General features: G+C 42.5%; 1 protein-coding gene across 3 annotated transcripts in view; it reads left to right on the top strand.

Annotated features, from left to right (window-relative positions):
- DOCK1 (dedicator of cytokinesis 1) overlaps nt 1–18,355 on the top strand; it is a 339,932-nt gene that overhangs the window by 33,542 nt on the left and 288,035 nt on the right. For 2 of the 3 annotated variants that reach the window (XM_075423918.1, XM_075423920.1), the window contains exons 5-13: nt 1,167–1,263; nt 4,608–4,756; nt 7,919–8,054; nt 9,234–9,391; nt 9,933–10,014; nt 10,449–10,584; nt 10,926–10,998; nt 13,475–13,617; nt 17,394–17,519. In XM_075423918.1, the coding sequence (XP_075280033.1) occupies nt 1,167–1,263; nt 4,608–4,756; nt 7,919–8,054; nt 9,234–9,391; nt 9,933–10,014; nt 10,449–10,584; nt 10,926–10,998; nt 13,475–13,617; nt 17,394–17,519 (1,100 nt within the window). The remainder of the gene's footprint in view (nt 1–1,166; nt 1,264–4,607; nt 4,757–7,918; nt 8,055–9,233; nt 9,392–9,932; nt 10,015–10,448; nt 10,585–10,925; nt 10,999–13,474; nt 13,618–17,393; nt 17,520–18,355) is intronic. The other variant, XM_075423919.1, reaches the window with a different exon arrangement.

An 18,355-nucleotide genomic window follows, 5' to 3' on the forward strand; every position in this document is an offset into this window, starting at 1 on the left:
GCCCCTCTGCTTTAATTCCAATTCAGTTGTCCCAGCTTCTTTTGTCTTCCAGCCCTTGAGTCTTGCGGCTTCTACCTGGTATATTCAAAGCAGCCTTTGATATGAAATACCTTTCTTTTATGCAGGTGAAATTTCAGTGATTTCTTAGTTCCCTCTTCAGTAAATCTTGTAGACTGGTCTCCTCACTGCAAGCCGTTGTCCAGCATCGTTTTCTGCCTTACTGAGAAGCCTGGTCGAATTGTTCATTTTGTGGTTCCCCTGCTCCCTTCCCTGATGTGTGGGATGCTGAATAGTTTGGGCTGGTTTTTGTTGTTTAACAGCTGATAAAGTTCATATCTTCATATACCAAATCAGCTTTGCTGGACATGCATGTAAAATTTCCTAACATTGATCAGAAGTTTAGTTAAAAAACAGGAAAGAACCCCCAAGCAAATTCTGGAATGAAAAAGTGGAGTAAAATTAATAAATAATTAGCCAGGTATGAAATGGAGTGAAACAGGATTAAAATATTTCATTCCTTCATGCCTGATTTATTTTTATACGCTGTTAAATATGTAAATGATGAAACTGCTAATCATGAGATTGCTGCATAATGACATCTTTCTTGCTGATTACAGAACTGCCTTTAAGTACCCTACTTCTGAAATATTAAAAGATCTAGCTGTTGTGTCTTACTTTCATGCCACATAATTTTAGTCATACAGAAACTTAATGGTAGCAACTTGCATGCTTAATTTTTCTTTGGAAGACCAATGTTTTGAAAAACAATTACACACTAGTATCGTGGCATTGCAGGTTGTGCATATTTGGTTTTCATCTTGGTGGCTTCTTGTGGAATCGATATCTGAATAGCAAATGGTACGGTGAGGTTTGTATCGATCATGTTATCTGGTGAGAAGAGAAATAAGAAGGGGGGGAAAAGCGTGAGCTCAGTAGCATAGTGTCAGCCCACCGAAGTACGCTTCGCGTCGCGTGGCTGTGCTGGTGTACGCCGCTTCTCCTGTGTCTGATAATGCATTCTTATAAAGTTATAAAAAGGGATGTTATTTTCAACCCTGTCGTCACTGAATTGTCTGTGGAAATGAACAGTTCCTTCGCAGGAATGATTCTGCCATCCTACCCCAAACTACTACTTAACGCAACCTTTTGTTCCTCTCCCTCTGAAGACAACATGAAACAGTTATACCCAGTGAGCTGCCCCTGATTCAGGAGGTGACCACGACGCTGCGGGAGTGGTCTATAATCTGGCGGCAGTTGTACGTTGTAAGTATCCACTGCAGAACACACGGGCAACAGCGTGTGGTTTGTGGAAAGAGTGATGCTGCCAAAGGTGGCGTGAGGAGGATGAAGGAACTATTGATGGAATTCTGCTTGCTGTTTCTAAAGGCTACTTTTAATGCTGAAAAGCTGTTTCGCATCTTCTGTGTTAAGGCACAAATCTCAGTGTATATATGTATCTCGGATATATATTAGGTTTTTCCAAATCTGTAGACAGTTATGTTAAATGAAGAAAATTATTTTGAGGGCGGTTCTTAAAGTTTTTGAACTATATGATGAAAAAAATAGAACATTTGATGTTGAATTTGTGGGTGGAAGTTAAACCTTTGAAAAATCATCAGCGTACGCCTTTTGTTGCTCAGTGTTCTTGTCCTTGAAGTTGATTGTTCCCAGTTTATCCTGACCTTAAGTCACATGCCTCGTTATTTTCATATGCTCAAGTTCCAAGCATGTAAGAATATATTCTTAGAAATTTATATCAAAAAGGATTTGCAATCATAGTGTCTCATGTCATGATAGAAAGATGCAATAGCCAGGAAACTACACAGATGGAAGTACTCGTAAGTAAGGTGTAAATAGTGTTCAAACATACACTGAAGAGTTCAGAGTGGATGGGAAGCAGCAGCGCGCTGTAGGATGGGAGGTCACCTAGCTCGGGCTTCTCATGCCTTCGTTGTGTGAGGTCACTGCAGCAACATAATGTAAGGATGAAAGTGTTATGTTTGAAGTAGGGTTTAACGCAGAATCTGTTTCTCATAGGTGTGTTTGAAACCTTTTGTCATATAAGTGCAAGCTGTGTAATGAAGACACTAACTGGAAATGAAGATGTTTGTGTTTTGGCAGGGGGTTGGACTAGATGACCCACAGAGGTCCCTTCCAACCCCTACCATTCTGTGATTCTGTGTTGACTAAGGTGGTTTTCAATCACACCCATGAAAATAAAGGTTAAAACCATAGTATGCTGGAAGTGATGTAGTGTTGCAGTAGATGAGATGAAGGGTAATATGTTATATGAAGAGAAACAGATTATATACGAAGAAGGAGCTTTAACGTGATGTGACAGTAGCGAGGTCATGTGTTGAGGAAGCAGATGGGCAGAAGCAAACTAGGAGCAGACTCTGGAGAGGGCACGGAGAGCAGCTTTCGCCTTGGTGCTGCTGAGGACAGTGAGGGTTGCATTTTGACACTGATGTCTTTTCTTGGGGATTATCCTGGGTATGAAATCTGATACTGCTTAATGTCAGAGAAATGGCGCTTGCAGGACTGCACCAGGCTTGACTGTGGCACACGCGTAAGAAGAAAGGAGGAAGAGCAAGAGACATTGTTGGAGGTTTCCTTACCCGCGCTTGTGTGCAGTAGCTTTTAGGAAATTATGAAATTCTCCTAGTGTAGGAATCACTTGTTCTAGCATGATTTATGTGTAGCATCTCATTGTCATGCGTTTACTTCCCTGAAGACCCGTGAACAGCTGAGCAGCACTGCAGTGCTTGGTGATCGGAGAGCAGGCAAGGTGTGGTGCTGTCGGTGGCCTTGGTTCGGTGGCAGGAGGGGTCCCAGTCCCTGTTACAGCTTTAGTCTGAGTAAGCAGATCATTTAGGGAGTTTGTTTGTAGTTTTTATCTCAAGGATATCTGTTAATTAACTGCTTGTGGTCAGCTGGCAAGAAGAGAATCGGTGCAATGGGATTACCTTCTCGGGGGAGATTCTTAGTTGATGGAAGGTAGCCGGTTTCAAACTGGTCAGTCTGCAGACTAGAGAGATAGTCCATGTTATCCACATTTTGCATAATGGAAGTAATTAAATGACCAGATATATTCCCTTATTCAGTCCATAATTTGTGTTAGTAGATTGAATAGGTATTCAGTTTTGATTTCCAGATAGCAGAGGACGTGGTGTGTTCATCTCACTAGTTTATGATTGCCTGCAGCTTCGAGAATCATGAACCTCTTTCCCATTTGGATTTGTCTGTATTTAGCTTCCAGCCATATGTGCCTGTTGTGTCTTTCTTTGCTACATTAAAGAGCTTTTAATAACGGGTATTTTCTCTCTGTGAAGGTTCTCACACTGTAATCAAGTGAGCTTTTTTATAATCTGAACAGACTGAAGTCTTTAAGTTTCGCAGTTAGATGTTTTTTCCCCTGAGTCTTTGAGTCATTATATTATTTTCCTGCACCTTCTGCAGTTTTTCGTTGTCTTTTACATAAAGCAGAGAATTTTATTTGAATTATTTGCTTATTCCAGTTGTTTTCAGTCAAATAAGGCCTGGGTGTAGTCTCAATGAAAGATAGTTACGCATAGCCTGAATAGTTTGTTGACGTAGGATGTTTAGAAAGATGAGTTTTTTTTGAGAGTGTGTTGAACTAATGGCTTAGATTTTGAGGGTTATGAAGACAGTAAGAGAGCCTGCTATGGGGTAAGATCAAAGCATTCAGAGCCTCCATGTCATCTTTGTCTCGACATTATCTTTCACAATAAAAGTAGAAAGGCCATCATTTTGCATAGTATTTTTTGTTTGCACTAAAATTGTTGTGCATGTGCACTGTCTACAGTCTGAACCAACATGTCAGATTCTGTTTTGTGGTTAAAGATTTGAGCTGTTGTCTTGGAATGCGTGTGCGTAAGGGCACGCGTGTAGAAAATGCTGTGGCAAAGAGGTTGCTTCCATTGTAGGTCTGGAACTTCATCTTCCTGTGTCCTAGCTGAGCTGAATGTTGCCCACTGAAGTCTGCGTGTGCTGCTGAGCATGGTTTAATATCCATAGTTCAAGCCTTTGTAAACAATTAAGGTATTTAGCTGCCTATAAGGCTTAGTGCTTTCCTGGTTTTTCACTTTCCCTAAGATGTTACCTGTGGACTCGTAAGATACTGATGCGCTTGGCTTTGCGCACTGAGGAATTTTAAAGTGTCATTCTGAAGGTTTAACTCTGGGGGGGAAAAGGATGCTGTAATGTGTTGCAGATGGAGTACTGCAGAACTTGAGCTGCTTGCTGTTAAAATGCACCATTTTTAGTCCTGCTCTACTCAGTACACACGGTCATTGACTACAATTACTGTGTGATCAAGAAAAGATTATCTCTCCCTTGAATGCCTGTTCTGGATACAGTATGGCAACATAAACACAAGCATTTGCACTTACTTAGATACCTAAAGCAGAGCGTAGGACTCTATGAGAGTGTTGTGTGCTCTAGCAGGTTAGACTCCTGTTTTAGAGCTAATTGTAGACTCTTACCCATTTGAATTCATATTTTATAATTGTAATTTTTTATATGTATTCAAAAGATGCTCAGTAGACTACAGAACTAACTTCTACCCATCTTTTCCCTCCAAACAGCAAGATAACAGAGAAATGTTCCGCAGTGTGCGGCACATGATATATGATCTTATCGAGTGGAGATCTCAAATACTCTCTGGAACCCTGCCCCAAGATGAGCTCAAAGAACTGAAAAAGAAAGTGACTGCCAAAATTGATTATGGCAACAGGTTTGTGAACAATATTTTCCAAGTGTTGATGCTGAAAACCAAATCAGCTTGTGTAATACACATTAGCTTTTGGTGACTTCTTGCAAGATTCTTTCATTCCTCTATTTATGGAGATGTAATAGTAGTATATTAACAGTCCTGTTATAGCTAGATTAGGAATGAAGTTGGTATAGCATCTTTAAAGTATAGTGCAAATTATAATATGTAAAGTGGAATCCATATATAACACTCAATGATACCAATTTGATACTGGTATGAAGTTGTAATTTTTTAGGTCAATTGAAAAATGCAAGTGTTGCCTCCATTCAAAATACAATTTGAACTCCACTTGCTTCTGCAGCCTGAACAGTTGCTGCCTTCTCAGCACCACCAGCTGTGTGTGCCCTGAAGTCACTGAGCTGTAATGTGATGTTGAAGGATTTGGCTCAAAAGCGTGGTTTAGCTTGTTGTTCCTCTACTTCTATAGTATCTAGCTAGTACCAGAAGATTAACGGACAGATTTAACAAAATAAAGTATCTATTTAACAGAATGAAATGGAAATTGTGAAGGAAATATTTTTAAAAAAAAAAAAAGACAGACAGCATTGTAGGTTGCATACATCAGATATGTTAGTAATTCAGGTGTATTAACTCGCCAAACACTGGCCTGGATTAAAGCAAAATTATTTTTAAATCCAAGTTTTAGGTTACAATTTGTCTATACAGGTCTGACTTTCCATTTTGATCAGAATCGTGTCTTACTTTTCAGTCAGGAAATTACTTGAAGCAGTGTTTTGAACAGAGACACAGCGTCGTAGGACTGCGCACCTGGGGACTGAAAAAGTTTTCAGCAACCCAGCCTTTAAATCCCTTACAATGTAAATAACTCGTCAGATTTCAGCTATCTTTGTTTTATTCCTTAAGAACTGCCAAATTTGCGGTATTTCTGTTCGTGCACTTATATCAGCAAAAGCTGTGATTTAAAAAAAAAAATAAAAAATCACCAGTCACTGCATTCAGTCAGTAATTAGAATTTATAATCCAAGATCTGGACTGTTGTACCTCAGTAGACGATTAACCAGATGTTGTTGGTATTATTTGTTTGGCTACTGTATTTTACCATCTGGCTGAGGAGTTGGTTAAAGTTACTCTGAATAAGCTCCAGATGCTCAGCGTTCAAATACAATGGAACATCTTGTGCTGTGCTTTATATTCATAATGTTCTGATGGACTAATTAAGTGATCAGAACGTTCTCTGTGGAGTGCAGGAGGGAAGTGAATTTGAACTTGTGAGTAAATACTCACAAGTGAAAGGTTCCATATGCTTCTACTGTAGTAATACATCCACTTTTGTCTAAAATAAGCACGAATGCTGATGTCGGTATCCAGGCAGAACGGGTTGATTATGCGTTTCATAAATGTTTTCTGATCTAATCATATCCTAACTTTTCCTGTTTTGTGAAATACTGATTTGTAAATAAGATTTTTTTCTATAAATAAACGACTTTACTGCACATTGTCAAAACAACTGAGGAAGTAAAAATGGTCTATGAATTTGTATTTTTAATGTTTTCCTGAAATTGGGTCAGATAATTTTGTTGTGAAAACACGTTTTATGTTCAGTTGCAAAAATCTGTAACTGGGACGCTTAGGAAAACATTTCAGTTTTTTTTCCAAGCATCATTTGCCAGTCAGAGGGTAAACCAAAGGCATTAAATCAAAGGAGAGTTTGCTTCTCTGTATTTGACAGTCTGTGCAAACATTCTTGCCCTGTTAGTGTGTAGCAGGCTGGGTGATGAGTCCTCCTCTGAATTTCTGGGTTGGCTTTTCCTCTGGTCCAGGCGGGTGTCTGCCATGGAAGGACCCTGCTGTTGTTCACCCAGGGCTGGTGGGTATGATATGAGGGGCCAGTGGGGGTATCTCTTGCCGTGGCTGCTGTCCAGGGAACAGCAGTTGGGGGAGCGAGACGATTTTGGGTGCTTTTCTGTTTGTCACTTTGTCACTAGAAAGCTCATCTGGGAGTTTGACCGTCTAGGGATGCTGGAGTGAGTTTGGTGACGGCTTAGGTCCGGTTACAGAGCAGACCTTAGGAGGTGTTTCTTAACAAGCTGCTGCCTGCACTCTGGAGCTTGTTTGAGTGATGGTCACCCACCTTTGAGTTGATGCAGTGCAGGTGACTGGAGGGGTTTCTGTACTGAGCCTGCTCAAGGCTTTGCTTCAAACCTCCAGGTTTCCCTCGTGTCGGGGAGGGGAGAGGAGCGATCCTCGGAGTAGGTGGGACATGTTGTCTGCTGCAGCTCCTGTTCTTCCTTTCAAGTGATTGCAGGTCATGTCCAAAGGGATTTTACTACCAGATAAACCACGAACCTCTGTGTGGCTTATCAGATGCTGCAAGTCTGGTTTAAGCTCATTGATCAAATACATTTCAAAACCAGAGTTACAGCAGCTCCATCATGAGAGCTGACTACAGAGTTAGAAGAAGCAAATGGGGACCATACGTACTGGAGCAGAGGTGAGGGGGTCAGTCTTAGGGGGAAGAGAGGTAGAGAAATGAGGCTCAACCTAGACCTGAATTTTTTTTTTTTAATCCTTGGTTCTGCTGCCAGCACTGTGCTAGCAGGGAAAAATGTGAAAGGTCTTTCCTGAGACTGGGTTTGATTATGGCAGAAAGCTTCCTCTCTGCAGAAGGTCAGCATGGACGTTAACACCCTGCTGACAGAGGTCTGGCTTCTGCTTTAAATAAAGGGAAACAACTTCTGCCTCCTTGTGTCTTGTAGGTTTTTGCTAAAACATGTAAATGCCTGCTTTGGGGGAGAGTGTGGAGTGGGACGGAATGCGCTGCCCGGTTGGCACGTGGTGTGGCTGTAGTGGCCGTTCAAACGGTCGGATGAACTGGAGGAGGAGACAGGGTCTCTTGCAAATTTGGTTGTTTAAGAAATGACTTCACCAGCTGTTCTGCTGTTCCGTTTACCTCGGTTCTTTCTGTGTTGTCGGAAACAGTGACTTCCAGCCAGGGATGGTTGCCTCTGGGGTGGGTTTAATTGTTTCATCATGTATCAAATAATTTATTTTTCCTAACATATGTCAGGTGCACATGACTTCAATACTAAACACTTGGCAGGTGTTTTCTAACCATTTGTTTGAGCACTGTTAACTCACAAGTACATTGTTTTGTTTGTTTAGAATTCTTGATTTAGATTTGGTCGTTAGAGATGAAGACGGCAATATTTTGGACCCAGAGCAGACCAGCACGATTAGCCTTTTCAGAGCACATGAAATAGCTTCTAAGCAAGTTGAAGAGAGGCTACAGGAGGAAAAAGTAAGATATGCTGTGCACTGTGGCTTCTGCCTTTGAAACGTGAGACTGTAGACTAACTAGCTGACTGTTATTTTTAGCATTGGTAATGAAGAATTTGATACATTTATGAAGAGTTACAAGTTCTTGCAAAATGTTGAAGCCTGATATATCTTAGGCTGTTTCATTTTTTTTTTTTCATCTTTTAAAGGGCTTAGTAGAATTTATGGTTAAGACCTGTATTGATAAGTTGACTGCATTTGTAGGTTAATAACAGGGATGCATATGTAGCGGGTTTTTGCGTTCAGTTGTCATGAGGATTTATTTTTGAGAATCAAGTAGAATAATGGCCTTATTATATTTGTATGGTTTCTGTATGCCAGTCCTGAAAATTTGTTTGTTGAAATACAGGAGGCAAATTTAAAGACATCTCAGACTTGAATAGTCAGCTTCTTTGCGATTCAAATCATTATTTTTGAAAGGAAGAACCTTTCTGTTGTAAGGAGTCCTGCCCGTGTCGGCAGCAGTGAGTGGAGTGGGATGTTCCTGAGGAGTTTCTCACGAGTGTGTTAGTGCAGCTTCAGGAGTTACTGCGTCCTGTGGAGTTGTAATGGGCCATATGTGCCTTTGCAGCCCATAAAAACTTGGTGTAAAAATCCACTAGTTTAAATGTGATTTAAGCTACTAAATTTTTGCGTCCAAAGTTTGTTCTTTGTCTCTGCCTCAGCCAGTTTCCTTTTTATGCCTTGGGTGTTCCTCCCTTCTGCCTACATAAAGTAGCTTGGGGAAAGTTTATGGGAGCTAAAGTCCAAGGCATGGGTAATCTGTACAAATAGCTCTGTTTTCTCCCCTGTCTTTCTTGGCACTCTGTATCTGTCAGAAAAAACAGCAGAGAAAGCAAAGAACAAACTTTTTTTTTTGGTTAGGTATATTTGAGGCTTATCTTTTCCTCTGTTTGTTTAGCTCTCTTCTTGGTAAGTGAAGACATCTCTTTTTTGCTCCTTCTTTCGTCATGGTGTGGCACTTCAAGACAGATCCAGAAAACACAGTCTGTCGTAAATCCTAATACAAACAAAGATCACAAGAGCAGACACTCAGAGAACCCCTCTTCTGTCTGTCTGAAAGGTTTTAGAGAAGTTTTGTAGTGGTTGGATGTTTGTTAGGTGAAGTTAAACTTCAGTTTCTTCTGTTCTTGAATTACAGTCTCAGAAGCAGAATATCGATATCAACAGACAAGCCAAGTTTGCTGCCACGCCTTCATTTGCTTTATTTGTAAATTTAAAAAATGTAGTCTGTAAAATAGGAGAAGATGCTGAAGTCCTGATGTCACTGTACGATCCGCTGGAATCCAAATTTATCAGGTCAGTGTACTCCTGAGCGTACTCCCTACTCTGTGCTTACTCGGTTATAGGAGCAGGATGAGAGGGCTTATGGAAGTCCAGCTGCTGTGAAAGGCGTAGGAAAGGGCCATGGGGGAAGGAGCAGTGCAGCGGCGCTTCGTCGTCGTGTTCAGCCCAGCCTCGGGCGAGTCTCCTGGCCTTGGGCAGGGTTCGGGGTCACGCTGTGCCCGTGGTTCCCCAAGCGCAGAGCGTCAGTGAGACCTGAACACGCCTGCAAGGCTGCGTGCCCTCATGAGCAGCAGCCTTGGTGCTCGTCTGAGGGTTCGGTTTCTGCATCCCCCGCTTCCCGAAAGAAATTCTTGCACTTTGTTGCTGAGGAGTTGCTTTCTTTTTCTAAATGATATACGCAAAGGGAAATGCCAGCTCTCCACGGTGGAAATATGAATTTGTTTAAGATGCGTAGATTGGGTTTAAAATGGTCCTCTGTAAATTCTGAAGCTGATTTTATACACTTATGTTAAAGCAATTTAAACAAAAAGTCCTCAAAATACTGTTTTTTCAGTGAAAACTACTTGGTGCGGTGGTCAAGCTGCGGACTCCCCAAAGATATAGACAGGCTGCATAACCTCCGAGCAGTATTCACCGTAAGTGTGTGGGCTTGGTTCCGCTGGCGAACTGCAAAGCACTTGTTTCATGGTTTGTGAATAACTGAGGAGTGTGATGATCTGCGTGTAAACAGGGCGAGATCCCTCTGCAGGTCATGATCCTGGTGAAGGCTCACTTGAGACACTTCTCATAAGGGGCTACTAAAAATTCTCAACACCGGGCTAAACCCAAAGTTGCTCTTTGAAGTTTTAACTTACTAGAAATTATTTGGCCTCTTAAGCAATTAATTTACACAGAAGTCAAGATAAGATGTTTAAGTACTGTTACAATAACTCCTCTACTCTGAGAACAGTTTGCTCTGGTGCTAGGGGCTACCACAGCGAAGGCAAACTGTAGGCAGCGCACCTTCTGCCTGCTAAAATGGAACTTAAAATTCAATTATGAAGTAATCTGAAGAAACTACTATTTCTAGGACCTGGGCAGCAAAGACCTGAAAAGAGAGAAAATCAGTTTTGTCTGTCAGATTGTGCGAGTGGGCAGAATGGAGCTGAGGGACAACAACACGAGAAAACTAACCTCTGGGCTGCGGCGACCTTTTGGAGTAGCAGGTAACTCTGTGCGCTGGATCTGTCTGCACCACTCTGTACTCTTGCGTGGAAAGTTGTGTGTGTGAAGCTCCCGTGGGGCTGTGTAAACTCGGAACTGTTCCCTGGTCCAGGTTAGTGAGACTTGTTGTTGTGTTTTAGAGTTTACTGTAGCTTTCGGGACTCGCGTTGAGCCGGAGATGCCAAAGGTTATTTGCAGCGTGAGCTTACTCTGTAGGGAAACTCTGAAATTGCACAGTTGATAGCTCCATCCCTCTTCTGAGTCACCATCGCTTCCCAGCTCCCAGGGTGTTCCCTCAGCACCCCTCTTCTCTTAATTCAGTACCCTTTGTTTTTGTTTTCAGTAATGGATGTTACTGACATAATTAACGGAAAAGTTGACGATGAGGACAAACAGCACTTCATACCATTTCAACCGTAAGTAGGGAGAGCTTAAAGAATAAGCAGAAGTGAAAGAATGAAGATTGTAACTTTTGTTTAAAAAAAAAAAAATTAAACTTTTCATTGGAAGAAGTGTTCTGTAGATATTGTGAAGTTAATTTGGTTCAGTGTGATATTTTATCTCGAGTAGTACTTACTAATATTTCTTCCTGATAATTTCCTGTTAGCTGTAGTAGTGGTAGCCCCAGAAATGCTTATTTTTTTAAGTCTTGAGTTTAAAGTATGCATTCCCAGTTTTGCAGTCTTGTTTGCTTTTTGTTTATAGATGTCAGGGTGATAATGCGTAAGAGGAGAAGTGCTTAAGATAAGTACATTGCTGGTTTAGCTCTGCCTGAGGTTGATAAGGACCAGCAATGTTACCAGCATCCACTGCAGGTGACTTCTGTGAGATTAGTAAATGATAACATATATAGTTTTCTTAGTAGCAGATACAATTTCATAGTAGAGGCCACAGTAATTGGAGTACAGACAAAAGCTGAGCATTTGAAGGATGTCTTGATATATCTCCTGCAATATCTTCTCATAATTCAACTTTATCATAGGAGACTTTTCCCAGAAACCTTAGGTGTTTTGCTTGGATGGTAAGGGAGAGGGTGTGTCTGCTGCACACTCCTGTTGTAGCTGCTTCAGGGAATCAAACCAGTCTGCTGTGTGGACGTGGTCTTGCTTTTAGTCATTTAAAACTGCAAAGCTTCCCACGCTGACTCTAGGGTTGCTGACGTGGAGTTTGATGCTATTTTACAATAATTAAATTAGCTAATAGCAAATGTGGAGTCAGTGTCCTTTAAAGTATGGACATGTTATGAATTTAACGTAATATCAAAGACCACTTTTGACTTCAAGCCACAAAAACATATTAAGGAATATGGGTTTAAGAGCTTGAATTTTTGTGAATATGTAGAGGTCTACAGAGAAAGTGCTTTTCAAAGTAAAAGCTTATTGACAAAAAGAGAATGTGTGGCAAATACTCTGTTCCATCCGTAGTTCATAGGGGGGTTTTAGTTCCATGAAGTGGGGAAGGGTAGAAGGGATAAGTGAAATGTGCATAAAATATGAGTGCTTAGTTTTCCTGTTGTGCGAAGGACTGCCATCTGTTTGAAAAGGCAAAATGCGGTTATGTTGGCTAAATTCCTTGATTAATGTACTAATAGCTATTCAGAGGGTTTTTAATAACATTAAAAAAAAAAAAAAAGCTTGAGATAATGTAATCTCAAATTAACTTTATTTTGGCAAATCAGCTTAATTCAGGAAGCCCTCGTGGGTTGAAGACGCAGGGCTGCGAGCTGTGCGGGTGCCGCGGGGAGCCGGGCGGGTGCGTGCCTGGTGTCTGCGGCAGTGTCGCTGGAGTGGAGTGGTGCAGGGGGTGTTACTGTGCAAATCAGAAGCACAATTCCATTTTTCAAGGAAAACAGGAGTTTTTAGGGAGGAGTGCGTTCATGATATGTTTATTGTGTGGTAAACAATAGCAAGCTTATTTTTTAGTGAGTGCAGTGAGAATGCATCTTTGTGTATCAAAGTGGATGCTAATGGAACATCTAGTTTTCTGCTCCATTAACACTGATTTATTTTTTCTGTATATATAAATCAGCTTTCTGAAAAGATGTACAATGTGATTTTTTCTTTTTTTTTTTCCCCCGCACTACATTAAAACATTCTTCTGAAAAAGTATATTCCAAAGAATATGAATAATGGGAAAACACGCAATGAATACTGGTGTTATTATTTCCACTGTAGACTTAGGCTGTATATATGAGCCACATTTTTCTTCTCATTCCATGCCTTGCTTCTGTTGTACCACATGCCATTCTGTTTTCACATCTTTGTTTGTTTGTATTCATTCACTGGCCACCGACACAAAGGCTGTCGAAAGCACTTGGCGAGATTACTTAAATGACACTTAATGCTGCTGTTCATTTATAGTTTCCATCTTTTCATTTATTCATCAAGTTTAACAGAACGTTTAGCTTATCTGCTTTCCCTCTCCTATGCCATCTCTGTGAGATTTATGGTAGCTTTTCCTTCGGACGGTACACATGGCTGCTTAACCTCTGGAGTGACAGGAGGGACCCGGAGGTGCCGCGGGGCCAGCCTGCTCTGTATATGTTCAAGAGAAATCTGCCTGTGTAGGTTTTCACTGCTTGCCAGGGGTTTCTCAGGTGGGAGGCATGCTTCCTATCCTCCCAAAGCGCTGCTGGGCCCGGTGCATGCGTGTCCCCGAAGGGAGAAGCCGCAACGCGAGCGTGCTGTACTGCTCTGTGGTAGATCAGCGTTCTTCTGATTAATGATCTTCCCCTGTCTTTCTTGTTACCTTTCCTGTCCTTTGTCTTGCGTTGACTAATAAATACTCTTTGTCACAACTGTGATATGATCTTTTGTGTTCCCTTGTTGCTGTGACTTCTGGTTTTCTGTGACCCTTTGTTTCCTGGTGTTGGTCGTCATGTGCATCCTCCAGGCTAGCGTTGGATGACGCCATTCGACACAAGCAGCTGAACATATCATCCCGTTTTTCACCCAGGGTGGCAGGGGAGAATGATTTCCTTCAGACTGTTATAAACAAAGTGATTGCTGCTAAAGAAGTCAACCACAAGGGTCAGGGTAGGTACTGTTCTTTATATACACCGGTGTACCTGAAACTGCTCATCGCTTGATTTGCAACGTGATGATTTTAATTTTGGAATCAAGGGTGCATAATATTACCTTCACTTGTTCACCGCTGGTTGGTGATGGAAAATATCTGCACGGTTTGTTCTCCCCCTTGCCTGTCCTTCAGGGCTCAGTCTGCTCATCCCCCATCCCTGCACCTTTTCCTCCCGGCCCTGTGTTCAGTCTACAGGTTGTCTGGCCTTTCTCTGCACTGTCCATCGCTTGGACATCGTTATATTTCTGTGCGGAAACGATGGCTGAGGGAGTCGGCTCGCGTGCCCTTGAGCTGCGGACTTTGGTCTCTGCATGTTGAAGAAAGGGATATTCTCTTCCTTCCCTTCCTTCACCTCATTTTTCCACTTCACTTTTGGCTCCCTCTCGAGAAGACCAGGGCACTGGTCCCGCCCGAGCCCAGAGGTGGGAAGGACGGAGCCCGGGTGAGGCAGCCCCGCTGGTACCTTGTCCCACGGGCTGCTCGTGTCGCTGGTCGTAGCTTGGCAGCCGGTCTGCTGACGTGGAACTGGGTTTGCTTCCCAGGTCTGCGGCTTTTTTTGGTTTGGGGAATTTTTTTGTGTGTGTGTGGTGTTTTTTCTTATTTTTAAAAACGACACTTTATGGTCGTACTGTGTCTGCCAGTTAAAAAGTGAATTGCGTGATGGCTCAATTATTACTGTACTGGCTTCAGTATTTTTTGGGGGGAGGAGGGGTCTGTCTATCTGGTTAAATATACTTCTAGGCAGGCTAATGTGGAGTTTCCACGTGATGCTATGTATGTGTATATTTATATCATTTGTAGGGAATAACAGAACAAAAGACCCAAAGAAAATATCTGGGTTTTTTAGCTTTTAGAAAAACTAATAGCAAATGAAAATCTAAATAAACTTTTTAAATTATCCAGTAGCTAAAGAGGAAAACTTAGATCTGCTTTTCCCCTCTGATTTCACCTGCGGCTAATGTGTATCGAAAGGATGAAACTTATTTCAGCTTCTTTGATTCATTTTTGGATTCTTTGCCAAAGGCGCCCGTGCAAAATGGAAAGGATGAAGAGTGGTTGCTTAGCTGGTCAGTGGAGGTGCAGTTACTGTTCAATAAAATAGCAGCTGGTAGAGCCATCTCCGGCAACCAGCCAGCATATAGGCTTTTACAGAGATATTAATAGGAAAGAAAACTGCTGCCAAATATGTATAAGATGAATGTATAGTTAATTGTGTGTGTAACAGGGTAACCCACAATTTGTTTTATAGACGAATATTTTGGGGGTATTTTTTCATAGATTTTAATTCTAGGATTTTCTTCTGCAAATTACTGCTGCAGTGATTTCATGCTTAAATTTGATTGCCAGTCACTTTGCCAAGTGTAAGACTTCTTTGGGTTTTTTGGGCTTTTCTTTTTTATCACTTTTGTATCTTTCCTGTAACAAATGTGCCTGATGTTTGTTGGCAGACACCGGCTTTTTAGTGGCTGCTTCTGCTACTCAAGAGAAAAATGTCAACTGGGTAAAGCTGATGCTGTAGATTTCTTTGTGCTCAGTGCAGTAAAAAACAGCGTATGGGGGTGGTGGCGATCAGTCAGTTTGGGATATGTATCTGCTGTTGGTGCTGCCTTTGTTGGCATCTCGATACTGGTTGGTTGTGGTACTTAGGTTTTTCCCTTCCAATCTGTGTTGCCACTTCGCTTTCATCACAGAATCACGCAATGGTTTGGGTTGGGAGGGACCTTACAGACCATCCAGTTCCAACCCCCTGCCATGGGCAGGGACCCCTTCCACCAGCCCAGGGTGCTCAGAGCTCCATCCAACCTTGCCTTGAGCACTGCCAGGGAGGGGGCAGCCACAGCTTCTCTGGGCAGCCTGGGCCAGGGCCTCACCACCCTCATGGGGAAGAATTTCTTCCTAATATCTCATCTAAATCTGCCCTCTTTCAGCTTGAAGCCGTTAGCCCTTGTCCTATCACTCCATGCCCTTGTAAAAAGTCTCTCCCCAGCTTTGTTGTAGACCCCCTTTAAGTACTGGAAGGCTGCTCTAAGGTCTCCCTGCAGCCGCCTTCTCCCCAGGCTGAGCAGCCCCAGCTCTCCCAGCCTGTCCTCCCAGCAGAGGGGTTCCAGCCCTCGGATCATTGCTGGGGCCTCCTCTGGCCCCGCTCCCACAGCTCCAGCTCTGTCCTGTGCTGAGGGCTCCAGAGCTGGACGCAGGACTCCCTGGGGGTCTCAGCAGAGTGGGGCAGAGGGGCAAAATCCCCCCCTCGCCCTGTGCCCACGCTGCTGGGGATGCAGCCCAGGGCACGGCTGTCCTGCTGGGCTGCCAGCACACACTGCTGGGTCATGGCCAGCTTTTCATCCCGCTGCACCCCCAAGCCCTTCTCCTCAGGGCTGCTCTCAATCCATTCTCTGCCCTGCCTGTATTTGTGGTTGGGATTGCCATGGCCTATGTGCAGGACCTTGCGCTTGGTCTTGTGGGCCCGTACAAAGCTCATGAAGTTCAGCCTCTCAAGCCTGTCCAGGTCCCTCTGGATGGCATCCCTTCCCTCCAGTGCGTGGACCGCACCACCCAGCTTGGTGTCGTCGGCAAACTTGCTGAGGGTGCACTCAGTCCCACTGTCCATGTTGCCGAGAAAGATGTTAAACAGCACCGGTTCCAACACTGACCCCTGAGGAACGCCACTCATCACTGTCTCCACTTGGACATCAAGCCATTGACTGCAAGTCTTTGAGTGCGACCATCCAGCCAATCTCTTGTTCTTGTTCTTGGAGTGGTCCATCGATCAAATCCATGTCTCTGCAGTTTGGAGACAAGGATGTCGTGTGGGATGGTGTCAAATCCTGTGCTCAAGTCCAAGTAGGTGATGCCAGTTGCTCTTCCCTTATCCATCAGTGCAGTAACCCTGTCGTAGAAGGCTGCCAAATTTGTCAGGCACAATTTGCCTGTAGTGAAGCCATGTTGGCTGTCACCAGTCACCTCCTTATTTTGCATGTGCCTTAGCATAGTTTCCTTTCTTCCTGTGGAAGGTAAACATTTTGTCAGAACGAAATTGTGAGAGTTCAAAGGCTAGATACAAGCCTGAGGCAGTGCTGCTGATGGCGTAGTAACTGTATTTCCACGAGACCCTTTGTGGAAGAGTTCAGTGGTGAGAGAATTCTAGTTCAGCGAGGAGGAGGGATTCTTCTAGGGTCACTCTGGCTTCATACCAAGGGCACAGTAAGCTTCCTCTCTGTTGTATGGCCTTGCTAACCTGGTTTTCTTCTGAATGCAGATCTGCTGTAGTGAAATTTTTAGGCTGTGAATAAAATCTTTGCCTTCAGTAAGCCTATGTAAGGGAAGGAGCATGCATCTACTTTCGAGCATCTGCCAACTTCTCCCTAGCAAGTCTCCTTCTAGATGGTATTGCTGCGAAGTGCACAGTACAAAGGCTTAAATCCTTACCTTGCACAGATTTCCAGTTTCTCAGGTTTTTTTATGAGACAGTCAGCTTCCAGGTGAGGATTTTATACAGTTTTCCAGAAAGTGGGATATAATCAGACATGCTTATGTGTACTGTACTTATGTTTCTGCTTGAAGTGGTGGAGTTTTTTGAGTGTTTTAAAATACTTCGTAAAGTGTTTTTTTTTTTTTTTGAAAATGAATTTCAGCTATCTTAATGTATGTTCTTACATTTTAGAATGTGTAAAAAGAAATCTATAGTAACTAGAAAAAAAACCCCAGCAGTTTAATAATTGTGGGTTTTGCACAACAGGTTTGTGGGTGACTTTGAAACTTCTTCCAGGAGATATTCATCAGATTAGGAAAGAGTTTCCGCACTTAGTGGATAGGTCAACAGCCGTGGCTCGGAAAATGGGATTTCCCGAGATCATTATGCCTGGTAAGCCATTCTGTGAATTAATGCTGCTTTGTTCTGTTTTAGCCTTCTTTCAATATCTGCGTGTATGGAAGCTTTGCAGAAAAAAGATGATGATTAATTTGGGATATGGTGTACATTACAAATAATGGGTCATCAGAGGTTTTTGTCTGATTTAAAATAAATGTAAAATACTTTGGTAATACCTGCCACATGTGATGCATCAATAAAAAAAACTAACAACCCCCCAAAAGGCGTGATATCACAGTGACAGTGGGCATTCTTCTGTCTCTCCAGTGAAGAAAAATGTATACAAAGTAAATGCTTCATCTTGTCTCCCTAGCAAGGGCGTATGTAAAACTTCTATCCCGTGATGAATCCAAACCAGAAACATTTTTCAGAGGAGCAGGTTTGATTTGGAGATATGCAAGTCTCTTTTGGGTTTGTACTAGATTTGGATAATGTATTTTAAAGAAAGCTGTATTGTCTTTTTTTAATAAATGTTGAACATTCGTGGATGGTCAGTTCTGGTGTTTACAAAGAAAACCACCCCAAAATATGGTGCTTCTCCAAAGAAAAACTGCCTAAGCAACAGACTACAGAAAAAAACCCTGCACTGCCCTTTTCAGATTGATGGGCTTTGGAGGATCCGTTAGATATTTTGAAAAAACATCCCAGTTCCAGCTCTCGCTGTGGTTGCTGACTGTGCGTTTGTCAGGTATTTTACTGTATACCCAGTATGGTGCAAGTGCCTCAGCACCTCTGCTTGTTATGATCGTATGTCAGCATGTAAACCATCTGCCTCGTGAAATTATTGGAAATCCCCTGCTTCCCCAGTTCATTTTCAAAATTTCAATTGA

This window comes from Opisthocomus hoazin, chromosome 6 (assembly GCF_030867145.1).
Source record: "Opisthocomus hoazin isolate bOpiHoa1 chromosome 6, bOpiHoa1.hap1, whole genome shotgun sequence".
Lineage (NCBI taxonomy): Eukaryota > Metazoa > Chordata > Aves > Opisthocomiformes > Opisthocomidae > Opisthocomus > Opisthocomus hoazin.